This window comes from Papio anubis, chromosome 13 (genome assembly GCF_008728515.1).
Source record: "Papio anubis isolate 15944 chromosome 13, Panubis1.0, whole genome shotgun sequence".
NCBI classification, from domain to species: Eukaryota; Metazoa; Chordata; class Mammalia; order Primates; family Cercopithecidae; genus Papio; species Papio anubis.
The window spans coordinates 70,841,644-70,865,287 of record NC_044988.1 but is presented as its reverse complement, the minus strand read 5'-3'; the positions used below and the strand labels follow the sequence as shown (position 1 = coordinate 70,865,287).

At 39.0% G+C, this 23,644-nt stretch overlaps 1 protein-coding gene and 1 long non-coding RNA gene across 2 annotated transcripts in view; one reads left to right on the top strand and one right to left on the bottom strand.

The window, feature by feature from the left end:
• LOC103878189 overlaps positions 1–18,383 on the bottom strand; it is a 39,869-nt gene extending 21,486 nt beyond the window's left edge. The window contains exons 1-3 of the long non-coding RNA XR_002517485.2: positions 18,014–18,383; positions 17,476–17,577; positions 12,770–12,889 (exon numbers count right to left, since the gene is read on the bottom strand). This is a non-coding gene — a long non-coding RNA (uncharacterized LOC103878189). The remainder of the gene's footprint in view (positions 1–12,769; positions 12,890–17,475; positions 17,578–18,013) is intronic.
• Positions 1–23,644, top strand: part of GRIN3A (glutamate ionotropic receptor NMDA type subunit 3A) — a 163,178-nt gene that overhangs the window by 114,239 nt on the left and 25,295 nt on the right. Inside the window, exon 6 of the mRNA XM_003911427.5 lies at positions 7,546–7,697. Within this exon, the coding sequence (XP_003911476.2) occupies positions 7,546–7,697 (152 nt within the window). The remainder of the gene's footprint in view (positions 1–7,545; positions 7,698–23,644) is intronic.

Below are 23,644 nucleotides of genomic sequence, written 5' to 3'. Positions count from 1 at the left end.
CTTCAGGGGACAACTCTATCTTGTCAAAAGACAGTGGTAAGATGGCTTGTTTGCCTCTGCTGGACCCTAGTGCCAGATGTCACACAATTAACTCCCCACTGGTTTCCTGTTTACATTTCCATCTGTGTTCCTGAGACTTAGTGTCTTGCAGTTCCCATCATCTCTAGGCATCACATTGTTTTCAAAGGAGATGGGCACAAAATGGCGCATGGAAAAGCCCTCCCTTCAAGAGAGCAGAAATACTGCAGGTTTTAATTGAGAGAATATTGTTGTAATTGTGAGGTTATTCTCAAAATGGATGGGGTACACCTCAGAAAATTTAATTCAATTCTGCTTCTGCCAATAAGTTTATAGCCCAAAAACATAACTCAGTAAAATACAAAAGGAAGATACGTATAAATTACACAAAACAATGTGGTAGAAATACTAGTCAAAGCCTTGATTGCTACTTTTCTTAAACATATGAATTTCACAATTTTTTTATTTTGAGACTAAGTCTCACTCTATCGTCCATGCTGGAGTGCAGTGGTGCGATCTCAGCTCACTGCAACCTCCGCCTCCCAGGTTCAAGCAATTCTCATGCCTCAGCCTCCCAGGTAGCTGGGATTACAGGTGCCCACCACCACACCTGGCTAATTTTTGTATTTTTAGTAGAGACAGGGTTTCACCATGTTGGCCAGGCTGGTCTCAAACTCCTGGCCTCAAGTGATCCACCCACCTCGGCCTCCCAAAGTACTGGGATTACAGGCGTGAGCCACCTACAGTCTAAATAATAAAGCTCACATTTTAATAAATTCAAGAAACTTAAATGTTATTAGAGGATAGCATATATTTTTAACAATTTAATTGAGAGAAATAATTTCATGAATTTTTAAGAAAATATTTCTCTCAATTAAATTGTTAAAAATATATGCTATCCTTTGACAACATTTAAGTTTCTTGAACTTATTAAAATGTGAACTTTATTATTAAGTTAGACTGTATAGGCATAAAAAAATCATCAAAGTAGTTTATGAGCAATACTTGCTCATTTAGGTTATAGGAATGTTTTATATGCCTACCCATATCCTTTCACAGCGTCTAGTACAATGCTAGGCATATAACATTAATGTAATAAATCAGGTATTACCTATTAAATAATGAATTAGGTTTGAAATAAGTACCTAATTCACTCACTTAGGTAGTTAATAGCTTGTACTTATACTTTCCCAAATGTTTAAATGTACTTAGGAGAGAAAACAGAGTGCAATGATTCCTTCATGCTGAATGTACCGTCACTGTATATAGTAGTAACACACTCAGTACTCTATGTGTGACACTCAGTGTAACTACTGCTGTGGTCTGAATGTTTGTGCCTCCCCAAAATTCATATGTTGAAACCTAATCCCCAAGGTGATGACATTAGGTTATGAAGTTTCCACCCTAATAAAATGGAATTAGTGTCCCTATGAAATAGGCTCAATGAAGCTCATTCACCCTTTTCAGCATGTGAGGACCTAGCTACACAGCACCATCTATGAATCAGAAAGCAGGCCCTCACCAGACACCAAATCTACCAGTGCCCTGATCTTGGACTTCCCAGCCTCCAGAACTATAAGAAACAAATTTCTTTTGTTTTTAAGTCACCCAGGCTATGATATTTTGCTATAGAAGCCTGAACAGACTAAGATAACTATTAACTATCCCTCCCAACTTCAGCATTCTGCATTTATCTTGACTTAAAAGGGAAAAGTAAGGCAAATAAGAAACAGTGGCTCCACGCTGAGTTTGCAACCCTTTCACGAGTCCTCATTGGTACAGAGTATATAGCAAAGCAAACCAAAACTGTTAAGGATTCAGAAGCATGTGGAAAGCCTTTGGCTGAATTAAATACCATAAACCAGGGGCACAAATACATATTGTGTGCAGGGAAGAAAATAAAACTGTTGAGATAAATGAATACATGTCTCCAATTTGTGCGTTGCAGTTAGCTGACAATAAAGCTCAAATAAGGGGAAAGAGTAATGTAACTGCAAAATAATGATGCGTGACCTTTCTGCCAAAGACCTTTGCCTGCTTTTGAGTTTGTTCTTTTACTTGCTTTCCAATAATTATTTAATACAGTGCTTGGAACACTGGCTCTGGAGTCTGAGTGCTTGGGTTAGGATAAAATTGCTGTTATTAACTGGCAAGTTATCTAACCTACTCCTCAAGTTCCTCACCAGCATAATGGGGAGATGAATAGGAAATTTATGATAGAATTGTTGTGAGAATTAAGTAATGCATATGAATCATGTACTGTAGGAACTTGTTTGGCCCATAAGAAGTGCTCAACAAATTATCATTATATAGTATATTGATTAATACATTGAGACCAATTAACCGTAAAATTCTTCCAAGATAGTCTTCATAAGTCTCAACTTCTCCCACACATTTCTCTCCCCACTTTGATGTGCTGAGGCTAAGGGAAACCCATTTTATAGTCCCTTTATAGTTGGGACCATTACAATATGTTCTCAACCATTGTCCCAGAGTAGCTAAATATGGCATTCCAAGGACAGACTGCAAAATTGAAAATATCTTTCTCCCTGAAGTCTTTTTAACCCTATCTGAGATGCTATTTTCAAAACATCTCTTTTCCAACCACATTTCGGAAGATTCTTTCAGTTTACGAATTTCTAACTATACATTTGCTAGCCAAAATATATTTCCATCACTCGTAGCTAAATAAAGCTGATTTATCCATGGTGAAGAGATCAGGATTCTATTCTGAAAATTGTCCTCTTGGGCTATTAAGCTGTGTCCAATTTCCAGGATGCCTGATGCCTTCATCTTTAGGGTTGAAGGATTCCATTTTGCTTCATCCATCAACCGCAAAATAGTCAACCCTGTCTTTATTGCAAAGCCACGTTTCTAATAATAATGAAAGCAACCCAGGCTGCTAAGTTGAGTCAGCAATTTAAAATGAGAATTCTTTGACCAACGAACACAAGCAAATCTGAAAAGCAACTGATAAATGGGGACAGAAATAAAACCCTCAAGGTTTTATTTTATGTTTTTGAACAAAATGGATTTTTATCTCTTTTAACAAATAACTCTTCTTATCATCACATAATTTATTTTCTTATTTTTCCCATCATTCCACATGCATAGTTTGTTTTCATTAGCTAAAAATGATTATTATTGCTAGAAATCATTAAAATATCAGTATTCAATACATGTGTTAAAACAGAAATTTTAAAGGGATAGTAATCTGTTTTTAGCAACTGATTGCAAATTAACCCAGACATGATTGAGTGGAGTGATTTAATATTTATTATTTCTTGTGTAACAATTTTTATAAATGTCTGTGAAACTTCAAGATAGCTTTATCATTAGGCAATCTTAACACTTTTGTTGTAGTGTCAAAATTCTATTCTTAGAATATGTAGATTTATCATAAGTGTGAAGGTAAGAATTTAAAACTTTCTTATCATATACTTTTGTCTTATCTACCAAAAATATCATGATCAAGAACGACTTCAAGATGCCATCTCTCATCCTCTCCTCTAGAACCAATCTCTTGTTCCTCTGAATTTTCACAGAGCTTTACCTGTCCTCATTGTGTCCTAGGCATTATATTTTACCTTTTTTTGAATTTATGCCTCACTCATCTTTTTTTACCAAGAAAAGTCAAGTAACTTTCTACCAATTTGTGTAGTTTTTTTTTTCAATGTATACCTCATTTCACTCATGCCACCATAAGCTCCTTATGGAAAGACTCTGTGTTTGCTTTAACTTGATAACCTCCATAGCATATGAAAGAGTGCCTGACACAGAATAAGCACTTAACACATGTTTATGGAATTAATCAATAGATGAATAGGTGAGCAATAAATACTTATCAAATGCAAAACAATTCTGCCATGATTACACTAATGTGGGTTGGAATGATTAGCTTTAAGAGGGTTTTAGGAGAAACAATTAGTGAGTGTCCTTGCTAGTGAATTTTCTCATATATATAATCATATACAAGTTAAAGCTGTTCTCACACTGTTTCTACAAAACTTATTGAAAAGTTTATAAATAAAATCTGCCTGTGAATAATGTATATTTATGTTTACTAGAAATAAACCAACAGTTTTGAATATTGTGTTTTTTAAATGAATTACCTGGTTTAAGGCATTACATCAATGTGCATATAGTGTTGAGGCCTGCATTAAAGGGAAAGAGATAAGTATTTCCTTGACATGGTCACATGTTGTAATGGACATGGTGGGAAGAGCGTTGGTTTTAGAATCAAACAGACCTATTTTAAAATGCTGGCTTTGCCGACTACCAGCTATGTGACCTTGGCAGTTTATTTATTCAATCTTTTTTTTTTTTTTTTTTTGAGATGGAGTCTTGCTCTGTCACCCAGGCTGGAGTGCAGTGGCGCAATCTCTGCTCACTGCAAGCTTTGCCTCCCAGATTCACGCCATTCTCCTGCCTCAGCCTCCCGAGTAGCTGGGACTACAGCTGCCTGCTACCACGCCCAGCTAATTTTTTGTATTTTTAGTAGAGACGGGGTTTCACCATGTTAGCCAGGATGGTCTCGATCTCCTGACCTCGTGATCTGCCCACCTCGGCCTCCCAAAGTGCTAGGATTACAGGCATGAGCCACCATGCCCGGCCTATTTATTCAATCTTAAGTCTCCAAGTAATACACATTCTACACATTCTGGTGTGGGTTCATGTAGGGATACAGGTGGAATAATGCTTGGTGCACAGTGGAGCCCAGTATGTCCTAGTACTTATTATTAGAATCCAAGGATGATTTAACCGAGCTGTGTGCCACAATCTGTTGTTGTTGCTGTTGTGGTTGTTGTCACTGTTGATGTTGTTGAAAACTATTGACCCAGGGAGGAAAAACACATTGATATTCAGCAAACCTGGCTAATTATCCTAACCATCAACCCACTCCTACCAGACAGTAGCAAGTCCTCCTACACTTTGTTGTTATATGGCCCAGTTTTCCCTTATGGCACCTATCTCAATTGTAATGAAATAATAATTATGCTATGTCTTGTTTAATATCTGTCTCTCCTGTAGAGTGTACATTCCATCACAGCAGAGACCACATCCACCTTGGTCACCGCTAAGTCCTGACCACTTAACATGGTGCCTACTTACTCAGGGAAGATTTGTTGCCTGAATGAATGAGTGAATGAATAAACGAATGTGTGAGTGAGTCAGTGAATCAGTGAATATTATGATATGCTTGTGCCTAGTATTGTGCCTGATGTGCAAATAAGTCCTGAATAATGTTTGTGCAGTTGAATTGGAAACAACATTCATTATGTTTCTAAAGAAAACTGATTACTTCCTTCTAATAAATTACCCATTATATTTTTAAATGTTATTTAATAATAACATCAGCAGAATCAAAAGCTACCCATCCAAACTCTTTTGTTTTCAGTCCTGCCTTTCAAACCAAAATTACTAGGCATAAAACAGGCACTAAAAATAGCTCTTTGAATGGAAAATTCTAATCATGCTTTTGACATTGTCATCATTTTCTTGACTCTCTATTGTTAAGGAACAAATAATATTATTATCAGAAAAAAAATACAGTCCATTAAAACTCAGTTTTTTATGCATTATTTCATCTCTTTTATTGGTTATACACACATCTCAAGCCTTTTTTTAAAGAAAAAGATTGTGTATCTGAATTAATAAAGAAACAAAAATCAGTGCTCTTGAAATTGAATTGTAAGATAGAATAATTATAGGAGATATTTGTTTATATTAAGTATCTTTGGATGCTTGACAGTCTTTTAGTCTTTATCCACAAAAAAGGAACTAACTATATTTTTAATCTCTCTTCCTCAATCATGTTGAAGGCAAAAAAAAGTGTTTTGGGTTTTTTTACTATTCTGTCCAATAGCTAAAACAAAATGTAGCTAATTAGCTTCTTTGACATGGCTCACCAAAGAGGTTAACAGTATAGTAACATTTTGGAAAGCAAGTAAAGCCACACAGTGTGAGGATATAGAGTCTAAGCTGACTAATAAAACTCTGACAACAAATTAACTCCATCTTTATGTTTGTCCCTCATTCCTTCCCCTGCCTCCTTTGCCCTGCATTACCACCACCCTTTCACTTATCACATCCTTGGTTTTGTTAAAAAAAAATAATAATAATAAGTATTATGACAAGCTGGGCACATGGCTCACACCTGTAATCCCATCACTTTGAGAGACTGAGGTGAGTGGACTGGTTGAGCCCAGGAGTTCAAGACTGGACAATACAGTGAGACCCTATCTCAACAAAAAAATACAAAAATTAGCCAGGGTGGTGGTGTGTGCCTGTGGTTCCAGATACTTGGGGGGCTGAGCCAGGAGGATCACTTGAGCCCAGGAGGTCAAGCCTGCAGTGAGCCATGATGGCACCACTGTACTCCAGCCTAAGCATCAGAGCAAGACCCTGTCTCAAAACAAAAAAAAAAAGAAAGTATTATCACATACATATGCATATATAGGTATTACTAAAACTATATTGTTTGGTTTTGAATGTTTTAGTATTTACACAATGAATTCATGCTGCAAGTAATCTTCTGGAACTGACCTTTTTCACTCAATGGCGTATTACTAAGGGTCATCCATATTGTTGCCTCTAGTTCTAGTTCATACAGTTTTTATTATGTAATATTCCATCTGTGCAAATAGTCCACAGTTTCATTACCCATTCTCTTGTCAAAGAACATTTGGGTTGTTTCCAGTTTTTGCTATTACAAACAGTTCCTCTAAGAACAGTTTTGTACGTATCTTCTGGTATGCTTGTGGTGGAGATCTTTGGGAATGGACTCAGGAGCAGAACTGCTGTTCTTAAAATATGTAAATGTTCAACCATACAAAGTAATACCAAACTGCTTTCCAAAATGGTTGTGGAAATTTTCAGTTTGTATTACAGCAAGCAATATATAAATAATCTTATTAATCCTCATCTTCTCTAACACTTAGTATTATCTCTTATGTATTTATTTATTTATCTATGGACAATTTAAGATGGTTTTTATAAGTTCCTGTTAATATTTTAGTTCTCAGACTGTATTGTTTATTTACATGGTCTTATTATATTATTCAAAAATTAAAAATAAATTTTAAAAAGTAAGAGAGGGTCATGCATTAACACTGATAAGAGAATGTCACCAACCACAGACTAAGATTAATCCAATTTTGTGTATTTAACGTTCAGAGGAGGGGTTCTGGAAGAAGTAGATAGGGAATCCAAGCCCTGATAAAGACCCCAAAGATTACCTCTAAGGAATGTCTTAAAGGGAAAGGCAGAAGATCTTAAAATGTTTCACTAACACACTGTGCACAGCCCATTCCTCTCCTTTTCCAACTCAATTCATCTACTCAGAGATGCAGCTTATTCAAGGGTAATCATTACTAGGAATGTCCTTGAGTGCTTTGAAAGAAAGTTGATGAAAACTCATCACACCCTTTTTTTAGGTCTGACGGCAGTATCACACAAGTATGTACTGTGGTGGCAATCTCTCAGGAAGGGTGTAAAAAATTCATCTGAGATTGTATTTTCTCCTAGGATACGGCATTGGCCTCCCACCCAACTCTCCATTGACCTCCAACATATCCGAGCTAATCAGTCAATACAAGTCACATGGGTTTATGGATGTGCTCCATGACAAGTGGTACAAGGTGGTTCCCTGTGGCAAGAGAAGTTTTGCTGTCACGGAGGTATGGAAAGATGGCTGAAAATGGTGACACGTTGTATAGCTGTACCTCAGAGAACATAAGGAAATGCTATTACTTGTGCCTCATCATCTAGGTTATTGCATTTACTAGACTCTTACGTAATATTTGGATTACTTTTCACTTTGCCCAAAAAGCGTCCATTCCTAAAGGAATTTACAGGGAAGCATGTTTGTCTTAGATTTAAATGCGATGCTATTTTGATGAGTAAATATCTAAATTTCTACTTTTCCCCATGACCTATATCCACAAGTACAGAAGAAATGCTGTTCTGAATTACAGCAATAGTATCTGAGACTGACATGAACACTGTTTGATTTAATCGTTAAATGATGGACATGATGTGTACTTCAAAATATCCTGCAAAATCTAATCAAAACATTGCTAAATTACCAGTGGTTACCACCTAAAGATAAAGCCTTCGTGGATGTAGATTATAGAGCCATAGATTTTTAAAACTGAAAACAATCAATTCTCTTCTTTTATAGTTAGGAAAAGAGTACCCAGAGATACTCAGTGGTTTCCCCAAGGCACACAAATAATCAGAATCTGTTTCTTTCTATTGCAGTACTCTGACTTTACAATGTAATTAGAAAGAAACCTATAAAATAAGGCAGAAATTGGATGATTAAAATTGGAGACTGGAAGGTATAACCAGAGCCACAGGCTCAGATATTTAAAAGAGGAGCCAAATATACCTGAACAAGGTCAGCCTGACAATTAAAAACAAAACAAAACAAAAAACACCTAAAGCGAATAATAATGGCTTCAAGTAGTCTCTGCCAAGAACTCTCGAATTTGTATTTCAACACAGACCCTTATTGTGAGCTCCAGACCATATATCCACCTTCCTATTTGACATCTCCACTTGAATATCCTCCAGGCATCTCAAATTTAACTTGTCAAAAGCTGAACCCTTGATCGTCCCTCCTAAATCTATTTTTCCCCCTGTGCACACATCTTGGTAATGGCACCTCTGGCCATCTAGTTACTCATTCTGGAAACTGGCAGGGATCCTTAATGCCTCCCACATCTCATCTTCCACATTCATCAACAAGCCATGTCTTTTCCTTCTATAAAATATGCCTCAAATATGCCCATTTATTGTCATCTCCACTGTTGTCACTTGAGTCCAAGCCATCATTCTTCACCTGGACCACTATAAAAGTCTCCTAACTGGCTCTCTGCTTTCACTTCTGCCTCCTCAAATTTTTCCATGTGGCAGATCATTCTTCGCTCAGAAGCCTGCAGTGGCCTCCCATGTTAATGGAACAAAAATCTGAAACATTGGCATGGCCCACAATGCCCTGTGGGACCTGGCCCTGCCCACCTCCCAGCCTCATCCCACGCCACTTTCCTCCTGGCTTCCCTGCCCAGGCTGTTGCCTCCTCTTCCTCAAATACTCTATCCTCTGACACTCACTCAGCTAAATCCTTTACATTATTAACTCCCAGCTGAAATCTCCCTTCTTCAGTCTCTGATAATCCCAGACCAATATGAATCATATCTCCCTTTATAATCTCATATATCTCACATTATTTCATAGCACTTGTCATAATTTATAAATTATACTATTTCTAAACAAATACTTAACTGAGTTTTTGTTTTAGTGTATCCCTTCATTAAACTGTAAGAGCTTGGTGAGTAGCAAAGATTTTGTTTGCAATTGTATTGTCAGTGTCTCATATATAGTAGCACCCAGTGATTGTGGAATAAAGAATCAGAGAAATTGGACAGCGTACCTGAGAAAATGTTAGGGAGCAGAAAGTAAAAGCATACATTGGGAGTGACATTTGTAGTGTACTATTTGGGGGGACAAATAGTGTCCCCCCAAAATTAGTGTCTACCTAGAACTTCAGAATGTGACCTTATTTGGAAATAAGGTCTTTGAAAAGGTAGTTAATGAAGTTAAAATGAGGCCATACTATATTCAAGTGGGTCCTAAACTCAATTATGGATATCCTTATAAGGAAACCCTGTGGAGAGACACACAGGGAAAAAGTCCATGTGACAACAAAGGTAGACACTGGAATGTGCAGCTACAAGCCAAGGAAATGCTAAAAATTGCCAGCAACCCTCAGAAGCTAGGAAAGAAGCATAAAACATGTCCCTCAGAGCTTCCAGAGGCAACTAACCCTGCTGACACCTTGATTTCAGACTTTTGGCCTCCTAAACTGTGAGGGATAAATTTCTGGGTTTTTTTGTGCGGTTTTTTGTTGTTTTTGTTTTGTTTTGTTTTTTGAGACAGAGTCTTGCTCTGTCACCCAGGCTGGAGTGCAGTGACGCCATCTCAGCTCACTGCCAGCTCCACCTCCCAGGTTCATGCCATTCTCCTGCCTCATCCTCCCGAGTAGCTGGGACTACAGGCAACCGCCACCACGCCCAGCTAATTTTTTGTATTTTCAGTAGAGATGGGGTTTCACCGTGTTAGCCAGGATGGTCTTGATCTCCTGACCTCATGATCCGCCCGCCTCGGCCTCCTAAAGTGCTGAGATTACAAGCATGAGCCACCACACCTGGCAAAATTTCAGTTGTTTTAAGTCACCAAGTTTGTGGTAATTTGTTACATCAGCCCTAGGGAACTAATACAGATAGATGATAGACATCTAGATGATAAGGATAAAAATGTAGATAGATAGATGATTGATTGGTAGATAGATAGATAGATAGATAGATAGATAGATAGATAGATAGATGCAAGCTGGTCAATGCCCTTGGTAATTAAGTTTACTTCTGATTATCCTGGAAGCCATGACAAAAAGGAATATAAGATGGGTTGGACATTTTTTTAATTGGAAAAAGAAGAAGTTAACCTATCTTTAGTGCTAGATTCTAAAATAATTCTTTTTGAAAAATTACATTGAGTAACAGAGTTAGCAGTGATTGCAAGAAACAAAAACATTTCTCCTCTGGATAACTTTTGTATTGATCAAACGTTTGAAGGAAGCAAGAGGAAAATGGGGACTTAGGGAGCTAGCACATTCTGTTTCCTACCATGTGATAGAAACTATATAAGGAACATTAACTTGGTTTTCTCTACAACCCTGTAAAGTAGACATTTTTATCTTTATTTGGAGAGATTTCCCTGGCTTGTCCTAAAAGAAATGAACTTGGGCCTATACCAGTCAATTGAATTAAGTCAACCAAGGAAGGAAACAAACCAGTTGCCTAACCTGTGCCAAGTAACAATTACTTGGTGTTTTCTATCATTTGTTGTGACCATAGCTGACTCAAGTCAACATCTTCAAGTGATTCAGAATTGACAGCAAGACAAGGCTGGGTGCAGTGGCTCATGCCTGTAATTCCAGCACATTGGGAGGCCAAGGCAGGCAGCTCATTTGAGCCCAGGAATTCAAGACCAGACGGGGCAATGCAGTGAGACTCTATCTTTACAAAACAGATTTTTAATTTAAAAAATTTGAGAGCAAAGTATTAAGAGAAAAGGAGCCTCCCAATCCTGTCCCCAAAGCCAGCATTCCTGAATGATTTTAACCTCCCTGATCACATGCAAGCCTCTAGGCTATTGTCATTTCAGAGGATCATCTGACCAAGACTTCAGCTGGAGGGACCATATGATTCCCAGGTGGAGGAAGACCTAAGGACACACAGCTCGGCAGACTCAGAACCTAACTCTACCTGGACACACAGAAGGGAACACACTATCGGAGACTTACCAACACAATTATTAACATAAACCTATGTCAAATTTATTCCAAAGGAAAAGTAACTAACCTAAAACAAGATACATTTGAAGCCATACATTTCTGGATTTGAATCCCATCTCTACCAATTAACAGCTGAATTACTTAACTACTCTCAAGTCTGAGTCTCCTCATCTATGAATGGGTATGATAAAACCTGCCATCCCATTTTGTTCTAAGAATAAGAGGTCATTTATGGAAGCTCAGAATGGTGAATAGTAAATAATAGAAGTACTAATTCTTCCTCTCCCTACATTAGGATACCTTCAGGTGTCTATGGCTCTTTTTAAAGTGAAGAAATATTCCCAGAAACCCTCCATTAGATTTCCTCATATTTCATTGGCCAAAATTCTATCTTCTGCCTATGTCTAAGCCTATCATTGGTAAGGGAATGGGTTCACCATGATGGATTAGGCCAGTCATGACTCATCCCCTAGCACTGGCGATTGCACAGCCTCCCTTGAAACACAGGGTCACATCGAGAAGTGTGAAGGCCTAAACAAAAGCAGGATTCCCTTAAGAAGGAGGAGACAGAAGCATAGATGTTGAATAAGCATCCAACCACTTCTACTCTCACTCTGTAGACTTTGAAAGCTGCTTCTTCTCTCATCCCACCTACCACCAGCCATCTGCACAATGAGGTATTTTGATTTAATCATCTGCAAAGCAAGTCCTCCCAGCTTTGATACAGTGATTCTGGCTTCCCTTAATATTGTCCTAAAATATGAATATTCAGTATTCTATACAGTATAGTATAATGGTTAGAAACATGGGCTTTGAAGGCAATTCTAGATTTGAATCCCAGGCCTACCAACTGTGATACGAGGACATGTTATTTAAGCATTCTGAGACTCAGCTTCTACAAACTGGGGAGATAGTCGTATATACTTTATAGGATTGTGGCAAAAATGAAATTCAATAGTGCTCTTCAAATATTGGGCATATTCCTAAATATGATAACCACAAAGTTACCCATGTTCTTAAGGATTATGAGGTTTCACCTCAAATATGTTACAGGGCTATATGGATTTATCAGCAATTTCAAACAAAATCAAATTAAGTGTAGACCAAAAAAAAAAAGATGTTTTGAAAAACAAGTATCAGTGAAAGCCATAAACTGTTGAGATGATGCATCTAAAGTACAGCAAAATGTTTTCCATTGCAGTTTTTCACAGGCCAGATTCAGGGGAATGGCAGATGGGAAATTCTAGATGTAGTCAGCTGGAAGCATTGAATAAGAGGCTAATATCAGGATCAACTTGTGCTTGTCAAGGCAATGTTGGGCCCACATTCCAGGTCAGCTAAATTTGAAAGAGAGCTAGGAATGAGAAGAATGGAGGAAAGTTGTGTCCTTACCTTCAGGGACAGAAATAAGAGAGTTCTGGTAACATCAGTTTGTGTAGAGATAGGAGGGCCACACACACACAGAGCGCTTCTTCCTCAGGGATGCTGGTCTGCTGTATGGCGTATCCTGGTCTATGGAATAGGAAACTTTTTTGTAATAATGCTTACCTGGGTACATTTAAACAGCAATGCGTATTCTTGTGTGACATTTTTGTTTTGAACAACCTGAGACAGAATTTCAGGATTTTCCTCACAGAACCTAAAGATAGAACGTAATTAAATGAAACCAGTCTTCAGTTCATTGACTGAGTTTGGTCTCCTCTGCACAAAGACCCTCTGCCTGCTGGATTTCCCATTGCTCAATACACTAAGTCTCCAACTGCGATTTTTTTCTTAACTTTCTCCCAGAAAAGGTCAGAAGAAGAAAGCATACTTATTAATGTTTCGCTTGTCATCCCTTTTGCCTCAAATGTCATACACTGCCGGGCTCTGTTAGTGTGGAGAACCAGGATTAACTTTGAAATCAGACAAGCTATCCTTGAAGCCTACTTCAACCACCAACTTACTTTTGGCGAGCGCCTTAATCCAACTCAGCTTTAGCTTCTTCATCTCATCAGTGACTGTTGCGTGGAGTAAATAAAATGATGGTCTCATACACATGGCCCTCCTCCTTCCCCCTGCCCACGGGGAGGAGTGCAGGGCACAGTGCAGAAGAACCAGGTTATACTCTGGCTGGTTCCCCTCCCAACAGGTGCCCCTGACCCCTGAGGATTCCATTCTTCGGTTTACTTTTTACCTTACATACCATTTTGCCAGTTACAGTTCCTGCGTAAGTCTGTTGCTATAGAGCAATTAAACACCGTCTTTCGCTCTGAAAAAATATTCTAGTTTAGATAACAAATTACATGGTGACCTAGTAATAAAATTACTAGGTGCCTTTTTCCCCCATTTCTGGCAGTTGCACATTAATACTTGGCCCAATGTGAGAAGCTTGACCTATTCACCTTCCATCTCTTTGCAGCCCCAGAGCTATCTAGCCGCAGTTTCTCTGGAAGATAAACTCACTTTTTTTTCCTGAATTTCAGGGCTTTATCTGCTCCCCAGAGTCACTTAGGAAATTGCAGGTCCAATTCTGCTGACCAGACTCTGGCAATTTTCAAAGAAGAATTTTAAATTGACCTCAGGTGTTTCCCCATAGTCCTCCCTGCACACCTGTGCCTCTGCCCACAGTGGACTCATTGTCAATCAATGCCATTAGGGAAAACATATGGCAGGGTGTAAATTTCCTTCATTTTCCTTTGACTCAGCAAAAAAAAAAAAAAAAAAAAAATTAACTTTTTTCAACTCCCCAAGTGAATTTAAGAGCTCCAGGGCAAGAGTTTTGACATCGGTTATTCACAAACCAGGAAAGCAAGGCAGCAGACCACAGTTTAGCAACCTCTAAAATTCTTCAAGGGATTACTAACATATCTAGATGATAACTTCTTTTTGCAAGCCTCCTTTAAATAATAGTTTGAATAACGCACTTTTTACCAAGTGGGACTGGTCAGGAAGAAAGAGGAAACAGTGATCTTGGTGGGGAGCAGATAGAACACTCCAATGATCAAAGGAGAATTTTAAAGAAACTATTTGCAAAAGTATGATTTAAGGAAACCAGTGAAGATACTACAGTCTCCCAGGGCAGCTGAAGTGAGGGAGCCATGATCACATCTAGGTTCAAAGGGAAGAATTAAGAGAGCCATTCTCTAGAACCCAGGGAGAAATGGCAGAGGGCTTTCTAAGAGCCATGGCCATTTGACCAGGGGTACAGCCATCCCACAGTGACCTGCCTGGAAGACACCCAGGGAATCAATACCTGAGTTTGGTCTCCTCCCACCCTTGCATCTTCTACCTCAGGTCAAGGGAGCCTGTCAATATGGTGCGGAGAGGTCCGCTTCCCAGGGCACAAAGCAGGATGAAGAAAGGTGGAAAGTAGATGTGGAAGGGCAGAAGAATATCCAGCACTGTCCCTCGTGGCAGATGAATGTGAGATGGGGTCAGCCACAGAAAAGTGGCCACAACCCAACCATCTGAGAGTGTGCAGCCTCTGCACCTCCAGACAGGGGTCCAGCCTGCAGGGAGAGAGACCATGCCTTGCACTTGTTGGGAAGGAGAGAGAAGTACAATCAAGTCTACTTAAATGACCTTGGTCTTGAGAGTCAGACCACCCTGGCTGTCCCGTCACTATGAGGAGGCAGCTCTATGTCCTTGAGAAAACTGCTTAACCTTTCTGAGCCTCAGTTTAATGCATATCTTGCTTGATTGCTACAAGATTTCTTGCTGAATCCAGGGATCTCCTCCGCTGTTATTGAGTACTGTGGGAAACAAATACATACTAAGCAAGAAACCAAACACTAGAGTGAAAGCTCTAACCTTGGAACCCAGAGGCCTTGATTACATGGGATAGGGAAAAGGAGAAGCATATTGTGAAACTGTTCAAAAGGAAATCATTAAACTCTCCAGTGATTTTAGTATCATGGGAAGCGCGCAGCAGGAAACAGTGCCCCATATCTGAACTTTCCCCATCTTTTACCTCACCCTATTCCTGACACCACCAGCCTCCAACTGACCTTCAGTCCATTCTTGACCCTTCCTATTCTCCCCCAGCCTTTACCTTCACCCACCAAAAGATGGATCCATAGGGCATAGATGGAGTGAAGATGTCTATTAACCTCGTTATGAGGTAGTTTTAAAAATGGAAGTTCAAATGGTTTGTTTTTAAGGAGCATGATGTAGGAGCAAAAGTAAAAATAACCATGGTATCAAAACATCCACATCAAAATGTCATGAACACAAATTGCTTAGCCTCCCTGACTTCCCTACACTGCAAATCTGAGATATTTTATGTTTCTGGCTTGGTATAAAGAATAGAGATAACATACATCAAAGTGCCTGACACATAGTAGGTGCTGAATGGATAGTTAATCATATTTGTTCTGACACTGCTGCGAACCTGTTCCATGACCTTTGACAAATCACTTCACTTCTCTAAACTTGTTTCTTTGCCTTAAAATAAAGGACCATGTACCATGGCCAGCAAATAGACGCTGTGATTCTCAACTAAGGTTATTTAAGAGGATTCCTGGCCTAACTAATAGAAGATATGGATCCTGGGGCACAGAGGAGGACAGTGGACGACTGGCCTCCAGCCTGGGCTCCCCCTCCCCGACCAGGGACTCAGACTTGATTCCCAAGGACCACCAAAATGCATATATGATATATTAATATGTGTTTACCTATTAATATTTATTGAGAAAATGGAGTTCTCTCATAGCAGATCCATTCTTCCCTCTGTTAACTTCTTGGAAGGGGAAAGGGAAGGGTTAGTCAGCTATACATTGAAAGCCAAAGGGAATCCCACGAGTCAAATTGAGAAGCTTCAATGCCAGTCAGTTTTTTCTGTCCAGTTTATCTTTAATTCATATTAAAAACTCAAAGGGAATAGTTAGGGCAGTGGGGGAGGGCAGAGTTTTAATGCAGTCTTTTCTGCTCTTGACAGCTAGCCCACATCTCAACACCCTCCTGCCCCTTTCTCATTCCTACCCCTTCTCTTTTCCATTTAAAATGTCACTGTCTGCCATTCAACCTGATGAAAGTTATGGGGAGGCAAGGAGAGTTAATGAGTGTAGATTGCTTTAAATTGAAAACTCGTGTATATCAAGAGCCACCTTGACAGCTGAGTGCTTTCCTTAGAGTAGCCTAAGTAATTAAGTTTAATATTTAAGCCAAGCGTAAGGTCAGATGGAACCTATCCAGGTAGTGTGTTCTGAAAACCTGAAGAAGCACAAAGTTGTACGTGTATTCTTTTATGACGTGGAGTAAAACTGGGCCTGAAGAAAGGGAAGCCAGTCTCGGAAAGACCTCATTTTCATCTGTCTGGCTACAAGAACAATTTCCAAATCCATTCGTTCTTTCTTTCGCTTCTTTTCTTCCTTTCCTTTTTGTTTCCTGTCTTTCCTTTCCTTCCTTTCCTTCATTCCTTCCCTTTCTTCCCTTTCCTTCTCTTTCTCCCCACTTCCCTTCCTTCCTTTTCTTTCTTTCTCTTCCTTTCTCCTATCCATCCATTAGCAAACATGTGTTTAATTCCCATGTAGCGTGTCCCGTGCTGGGTGCAGCCAATGCAGAGATGAATACAGAGCTCAAAGGCAGGGAGCTCATAGGAGCTCAAAAGAGACTTGTGAAAAAAAACCCAATTCCACACCGCCACAGGGGCAGCAATAGATGAAGATACAAGCTAAGCAGTGGCACAAACAAGGCCATAATTCACACATGGAAGAGCTAGAGGAAACAGAGCAGGCTTCCTGGAGGAGGTAACCCCTGTAGCAGGAGAACCCTCCAGACAAAACCACAGTAAAACACTGAGGCATGAAATTATAAGCAATGCAATTTGGCCTTGCCCTTCAAAGATACTGCACCCAATTATACTGGATTGACAGAATTGTATGCCCTCTTAATAGTGCCCCTTCCCCAGGAATTCTAAAATTACAGGTGGCTGCTTTCTTTGGCCCACTTGTTATGCAGTCACAGGTGGACCCACAAGTAAATTATGGGCCTTTACTTTTCCTGCGCTCGGCCTTGTAGCTTCCCTATTATCTCCTCAAAGGCAGGGACATCTTTTCCAGTCTTATATGGAAGGCAGTCTAGAATACAGAAGAATTTCAGCTCTGGAAGCAACATACCAGGATTTGACTCCCAGCTCCACCACTGTGTGTCTATGCAAGCTGTGCAACTTCCAAAACTTCAGATCTTCCTCCAAACCTGGGAATAATAATAGGGCCTGCCTGAAAGTGTGAAATACATTTAATGAGATAGTTTATGGAAAACATCTGGCTTGACAAATGTGCCCTCCTCCTTCCCTGATTACAGAATCATGCACGCAGAAAAAATATATATATTTGGTGAATAATAAGCATAGACAAGAAATTACAGTTGGTGCACCCACCCTCCTAGGCCCATCTTGGCCCCATCTCGAAAAAAGCAGAAGCATCTTATCATTACAAGCATCTTCTAACTCCAAGATAAACACTCTTTTATTTATTGCTTACGTATGTTACAGAATCAAATAATTTTTTATTGCAAAATGAGAAATGCATGATTCTGGAATTTTCTACTTTTCAAAGTGCTGGTTTAACTAACTTTTGTAGCGTTGTGTTCTTTCTTTCCTCCAGCTCAGTGTCTAAGTATGAGTGGGAAAATATGAAGATGCTTTATACAAACCATTAGGCGGCACTTAAAACAGATCTTTAGAGAAACAGTGGTAACTTGGTCTTCGCATGTAGTCGATGGTATTTCAAAATTAGGCTCCCAGACCTACAATCCTCTAATCTTGTTTTCCCCTCCCTCCATATCATCACAACATTAGGGCTGCTTCTCTGTTGCTCTCTGGCTACTGTAAATGACAGAAGTTTGGATTTTGAGAGAAGGAAAACTAATTTCAGCAAATGTCTCCTTCACCCTTGCTAATGACCAAGTAAACAGATCTCTTGGAATGAGTCCCCTTTTTTATATACCAGAGATTCTTGGGCATAAATTATACCCAAGACCACATACTGTTAAGAGATCTTGCTTTTCCCTGGTTAAATTCAGCGAACTCATGAATATTGATGAAATGCTATTTACTATGCAACTAAAAGGTATGAACAGTGCTCAAACTGATTAGGACTATTGTGAGAGACAGTCTTCCTTCCATTTTTTTAGACTTCCATGCACTAAAGTCTGTGGGGGATCACAGGAAATGGGACTCCTCCCTCACCTCTATTCCCCGTGCAGAGAGGAGTTGTTTCTGGGCTCTGAGGATTCCGGCTTGAAGAAAGCAGAGAAAGCATGGAAATGTGTGAAGATTGCCATCTAGTGGCTCCTGATGCAAGTTATTACAAAATACTGGAAAAACCATCTTTTTTCTTTCTCACATAAGGCAAAAACCAAGTCTAAAAATGTGAGAAATTGCCCTGACACTTCCTCCAGCGTATCTGAGGACAATTCCTCCCCATGTGGCTGTGGGAGTTGGTAGAATTTCAGGACATGTTGGATGAGAAGGCAACATCATGGGAGCGTCCTGGAGCCTTTATAGAGATGCCCCTCTTCTTATGCAATATAGGTGGCTTCCTGCAACATGAAAGCTTAGGGCTTGCTGGCCAGGGAAGCCAATGCATACCCATGTGGGGCCTCTTCTGAGCTCCTTCCCTCTGTCCTTCTACACAATAAGACTTCAGCCTAGTGTTATGGGTTGAACTGTGTCCCCTAAAAAAAGATATTGAGGTTCTGAGGTCCTAATTCTCAATACCTCAGAATGTGTTCTGGTTTGGAAATAGGGTCATTGCAGACAGGATTGGTTGAGCTGAGATTCAGTCATATTGCAGCAAGAGTGAAGCCCGAATCCAGTATGACTGGTATCCTTATAAGAAGCCATCTACGAAGACAGAGACACTCAGGGAGAGCACCATGTGATGACGAAGGCAGAGACTGGATTTATGCATCTGCAAGTCAGGAAGGCCAAAGATGACCACAAACCACCAGGAGCTAGGAAGAGGCAAGAAAGGGTTGCTCTATAGGTTTCAAAGGGAGCATGACCCTGCCAACTCCTTGATTTCAGACTTCTAGCCTCCAGAACTAGAGGACAATAAATTTCTGTTGTTTAAGCCACCCCATTTGTGCTGCTTCATTACAACAGCTCTTGCAAAATAATTAATACCCTCCACATTTTACTTCTAGTGCCTCTTTCATCCCAGCTCAGGCTCTTCTAGACAAGAATTTGTAGTTGTCATTGTTTCCTAGCTGCTCTCCCAAATACTGGTCTCTTGTCTCGTTCAATCTACCCACAATGCCAGATTAATCTCTGCAAAATATAATTCTGATTAAGTTGTTCTTTTGATAAAACTTCTGCTTTCCCTACTGGATAGAAACTGAATGTCTTAGCCAAACATTCAAAACCCTGCTTCATCTGGTTCTGTCTAGCTCATCTTCTGCTACTTTGCTCAAGTACTTCAGCCATTATAAGCAACTTGCTAATATCTACAACTGCACTCTTTCCCACTTCTGTGATTATGGTACTTGTTCCCTTTGTCTCTCTCAGGATCAAATACTTCATGAAAAAAGAAAAAAAGTCTTCCTGTATTGTTCCCAGAAAGAAGTAATTTCTCAATTCTCTGAGTTCTTGTAGTTCTTTTCCCTTACCTCTCTGCTGACATGTTTTGTTGTCCATCTTGTGTTATTAATTATAACTCTTTAATGCCTCAATTCACTCAGTGATCAGCAAGTTTTCTGAGCAAAGACCATCTCTGAATGTCCCAATGCTTTACATGTTAAAACATGATTGAATAAACGATGCCCTATGAAGAATAATTGAGTAAATGTTGTCTTTTCTTCAGTGTATGGGGAACGGTCAAACCATCTTATCACTTCATCCAATACCATGCTCTCCCTTGGCCTCCCTACTCCAGTCACACTGGCATTCTTTCAGTTCCTCCTACTTGTTTTGTTCCTCTTACACATGGAGTTTCTTCTACTTGGAACACTCATTCCTTCCCAGAACATCTAGTTAACTTCTGTTTCTTGAGACTGTAGATCAATCATCATTTCCCCAATAAAAGTTTCCTGTTGTCGAAACTCTCCTAGCACCATGTACTTCTCATCTGTAATACTCAAGGCAGGTGCTCCTTTACATCTATGGACATGATAATTTGGTTAATGTCCATCTTCCCACCAAAACTGTAAGCTCCAGGAGAACAGGGACAACAGGAAAAGCATCCACTTTAGGTCAGTATTATATTCTTCTCGCAGAGTAGATCCTCAATAATTATTTGCTGAGAAAACGAATAAATAGCTGAGTATATCTCTGTGTATGTATGCATAGTCTATTTGAGTTTTTAGGCAAGCCTAAAGTAGGCAATAATTATAATCTCTACCATTCCTGTGCCTACTATGTGATAGGCATTGAGCCTACTTCTTCTTATAATCTATCTCATTTAATCCTGAAAGTGATACTCTGAGTTAGTAATCATCATCCTTGTTTTACAGATGAGTGAAAAGATTCAGATAAGTTAACTCTGCCCAAGGTCACAAAGTTGTTAAATAGCAAAACTTTGATTTAAAACCATACATGCCAAAAACTCATTAAGCACCATCTCAGTATTACAAAAGAAAACCAAACAGATGACAAACCAGATGCTCAGGAACAGTTTAAACTCAGGCTATGTGGTTCTACAGTCTACACTGTGGCTAACGTCAGTACACTTAGATATTAAATATGGTGATTGGCAATGCTACAGAAAGGTGAGAGCTTCCAACCAAATGTCAAGGATATAGGTTCTAGAACACCTGTGTGATCTGGTCTCCTGACTGGCTTGAAAAAATGAAACCTTATGTGAACCTCAAGTCTCATTTCCATTTCCGTTAGTTTGATTTTCCAATGTCAGTTATTTTTACATGTGACCTACTCATATTTCTTTATCTGAAAACTTTTGAGGGGAAAAAAAATGACTTACTGAAATAGAAGAGCCATCAAGCCTCCTGGTTTCTCCCAAAACAGTTAGTCAACCCTTTTAATTTACTTGCTTCAGTGAATGCCCTACAGTCCACATCAATCCACAGTGATGAACAGAAAAGTAACAAATAGTGTTTTCTATGGAAATTACTAAGAATAATTTACAGAGAAAATTGAAACAAATGTGTCCCATAATAATGCTGAACTACATAGTTTGTGAAACGTAGAACAATAAGAACTCAACTTCACATTGACTAAAAGTCCAGATCTAGCATAATGTTACATCCTCTACAGCACGGAGTAGAATGGTTCTGCTTGTACACCTGAATTATTTCAGTGAAGTGTTACCACCGTCCCAGTACTGTCTGTGTAACCAACCATTCTATATTCCTGTGACAAGATTTCACCTTCTTATGTAACATTTCTATATACACTACCTCGTCTGATTCTTACAATAACACATCAGTAGATAAAGCAGGTGTAAGTATTATCACCATTTCACAGTTGAGTATGTTGAGGCTGGTACAGCAATAGCTTCACTCAAAGGCTCACAGCTAACGAGGTAAAGAGCTGAGGCTGGAACCAACTTTTACCTCCTACGCTCTCTCCTTTACACTTTGCTACCTCCTAACCACACACTCACATAGGGAAATACAGCTGACTAAGAGTTTTCACCCTGGAAGCTTCTTTCTAAATGACTATCAAGGAATTACTCAGAAGAATGTAAGTGAGGAATCCTTAAGAGTGCCTGATGGGCCAGTGATGTTGGTTACTTTGTTTCTCAAGACTGCAATGGAAGGTCTGTAATCAGTCCTTAAAGAGTTCTGAACAGGAGGAGCCAACTTTTATGCTGGTATAGTGTGTGAGCAGCCTGTGGCATACTGTAACCAATACATGAGGAGTGTTGTTAAGTGGCCACATGTACACTTAAGTGTCCAGGGCAGGCTGGTATCCTTTAAGACTTCATCTCTACTAGCAAGGTAAGTAACAATAAAATTAGTAATAATAGCAATAATGATAATGACTTATTATATTGACTAACATTAGCTTTAATACTCATAAAACTGTACAAAATATATATTATTGGCCCCATTTTTCATATCGGAAAACTAATATCAAGCAACTTGTCCAAGGTCTTACTGCTCCTAAGTGGACAGTTAAGATTTGATGTTGTCCCATTTTAAATCCTTTCTACCTTATAATACCTAATTAATAATACCTAATAATACCTCTTTTTAACCTAATTAATTCAGTCAATTGGGGTAATAATTCAACCATCAAATATTTTAGCTTCCAAATCTTTCCATTTCCATTAAACTGTCTAGATCTGTGCTGTCCAATATGATGGCCACATGTAGTTACTGAGCACTGGGAATGTTGTGAGCTCTAATTGACATGTACAAAAAAATAAAATACAGTACAAAAATGTGTAAAACAACTCATTCATAAATGATAATATTGATTACATGTTGAAATGGTAACGCTTTGGATATGTTGGGTTAATATAAATATATTATTAAAATTCACTTTTTTGCTTTTTAATGTTACTAAAAATTTTAAACTACATTTATAATTAGACAGCACTGCTATAGATTATTATTTCAAGATTCATCTATTTTATCCCCACATACTGATCTCACAGAGAATGAAAAACCAGTATGAAAATGCTTTTGCTGTTGAATTATTCTCATGGCATGAGCCTATAACATAAGATATCAAAACACTGTGTTCTGTAGTATATGTCAGACTGTCTTTATTTTTTACCATAATCCAAGCAAGAAAATATGTCATATTGCAAACCCACAATGATCTGGTATTCCTTTATCATATATACATATACTATATTTAGTTTTACAACTTTATGAAGTAAACTTTTTACAACTTTATAAACAACTTTATGAAGTAATAGTACTTCCCCTTACTGATGATACTTTCTCTTCAATTATCTGCTATTCTATTTTTTTTATGTTGCTTGTAACTCACTAAACCAACTTCATCACTCACTAGTGTGTTGTAACCCACAGTTTGTAAAACTCACAAGAGTGTGCAAGTGAGATACTGATTCTGTCTACACAGAGGTGAAGGGATATTTTAGCAAATAATAAGATGGACCTGGCAGTAATGAATGAGCTGGTGGAGGCCTATAGCTATAGCAAGATCTGTGGCCCATTCAGTTGGCAAAACTGAAGGGAGTTCAAAACGCTTCCTCTCTCCTATAGAGTCAGCACGAATGGACCTGTCTAATGCCCATCTGTTGTTCTGTCTGCTCAGCATTACCCCTGTTCTTATAAGGAAGAGCATGTGCTTCTTTCGGTACCTGCTCTTCCTACCCAGCCCCCACTTCCCCACCCCCCCGCCCCAGCTCC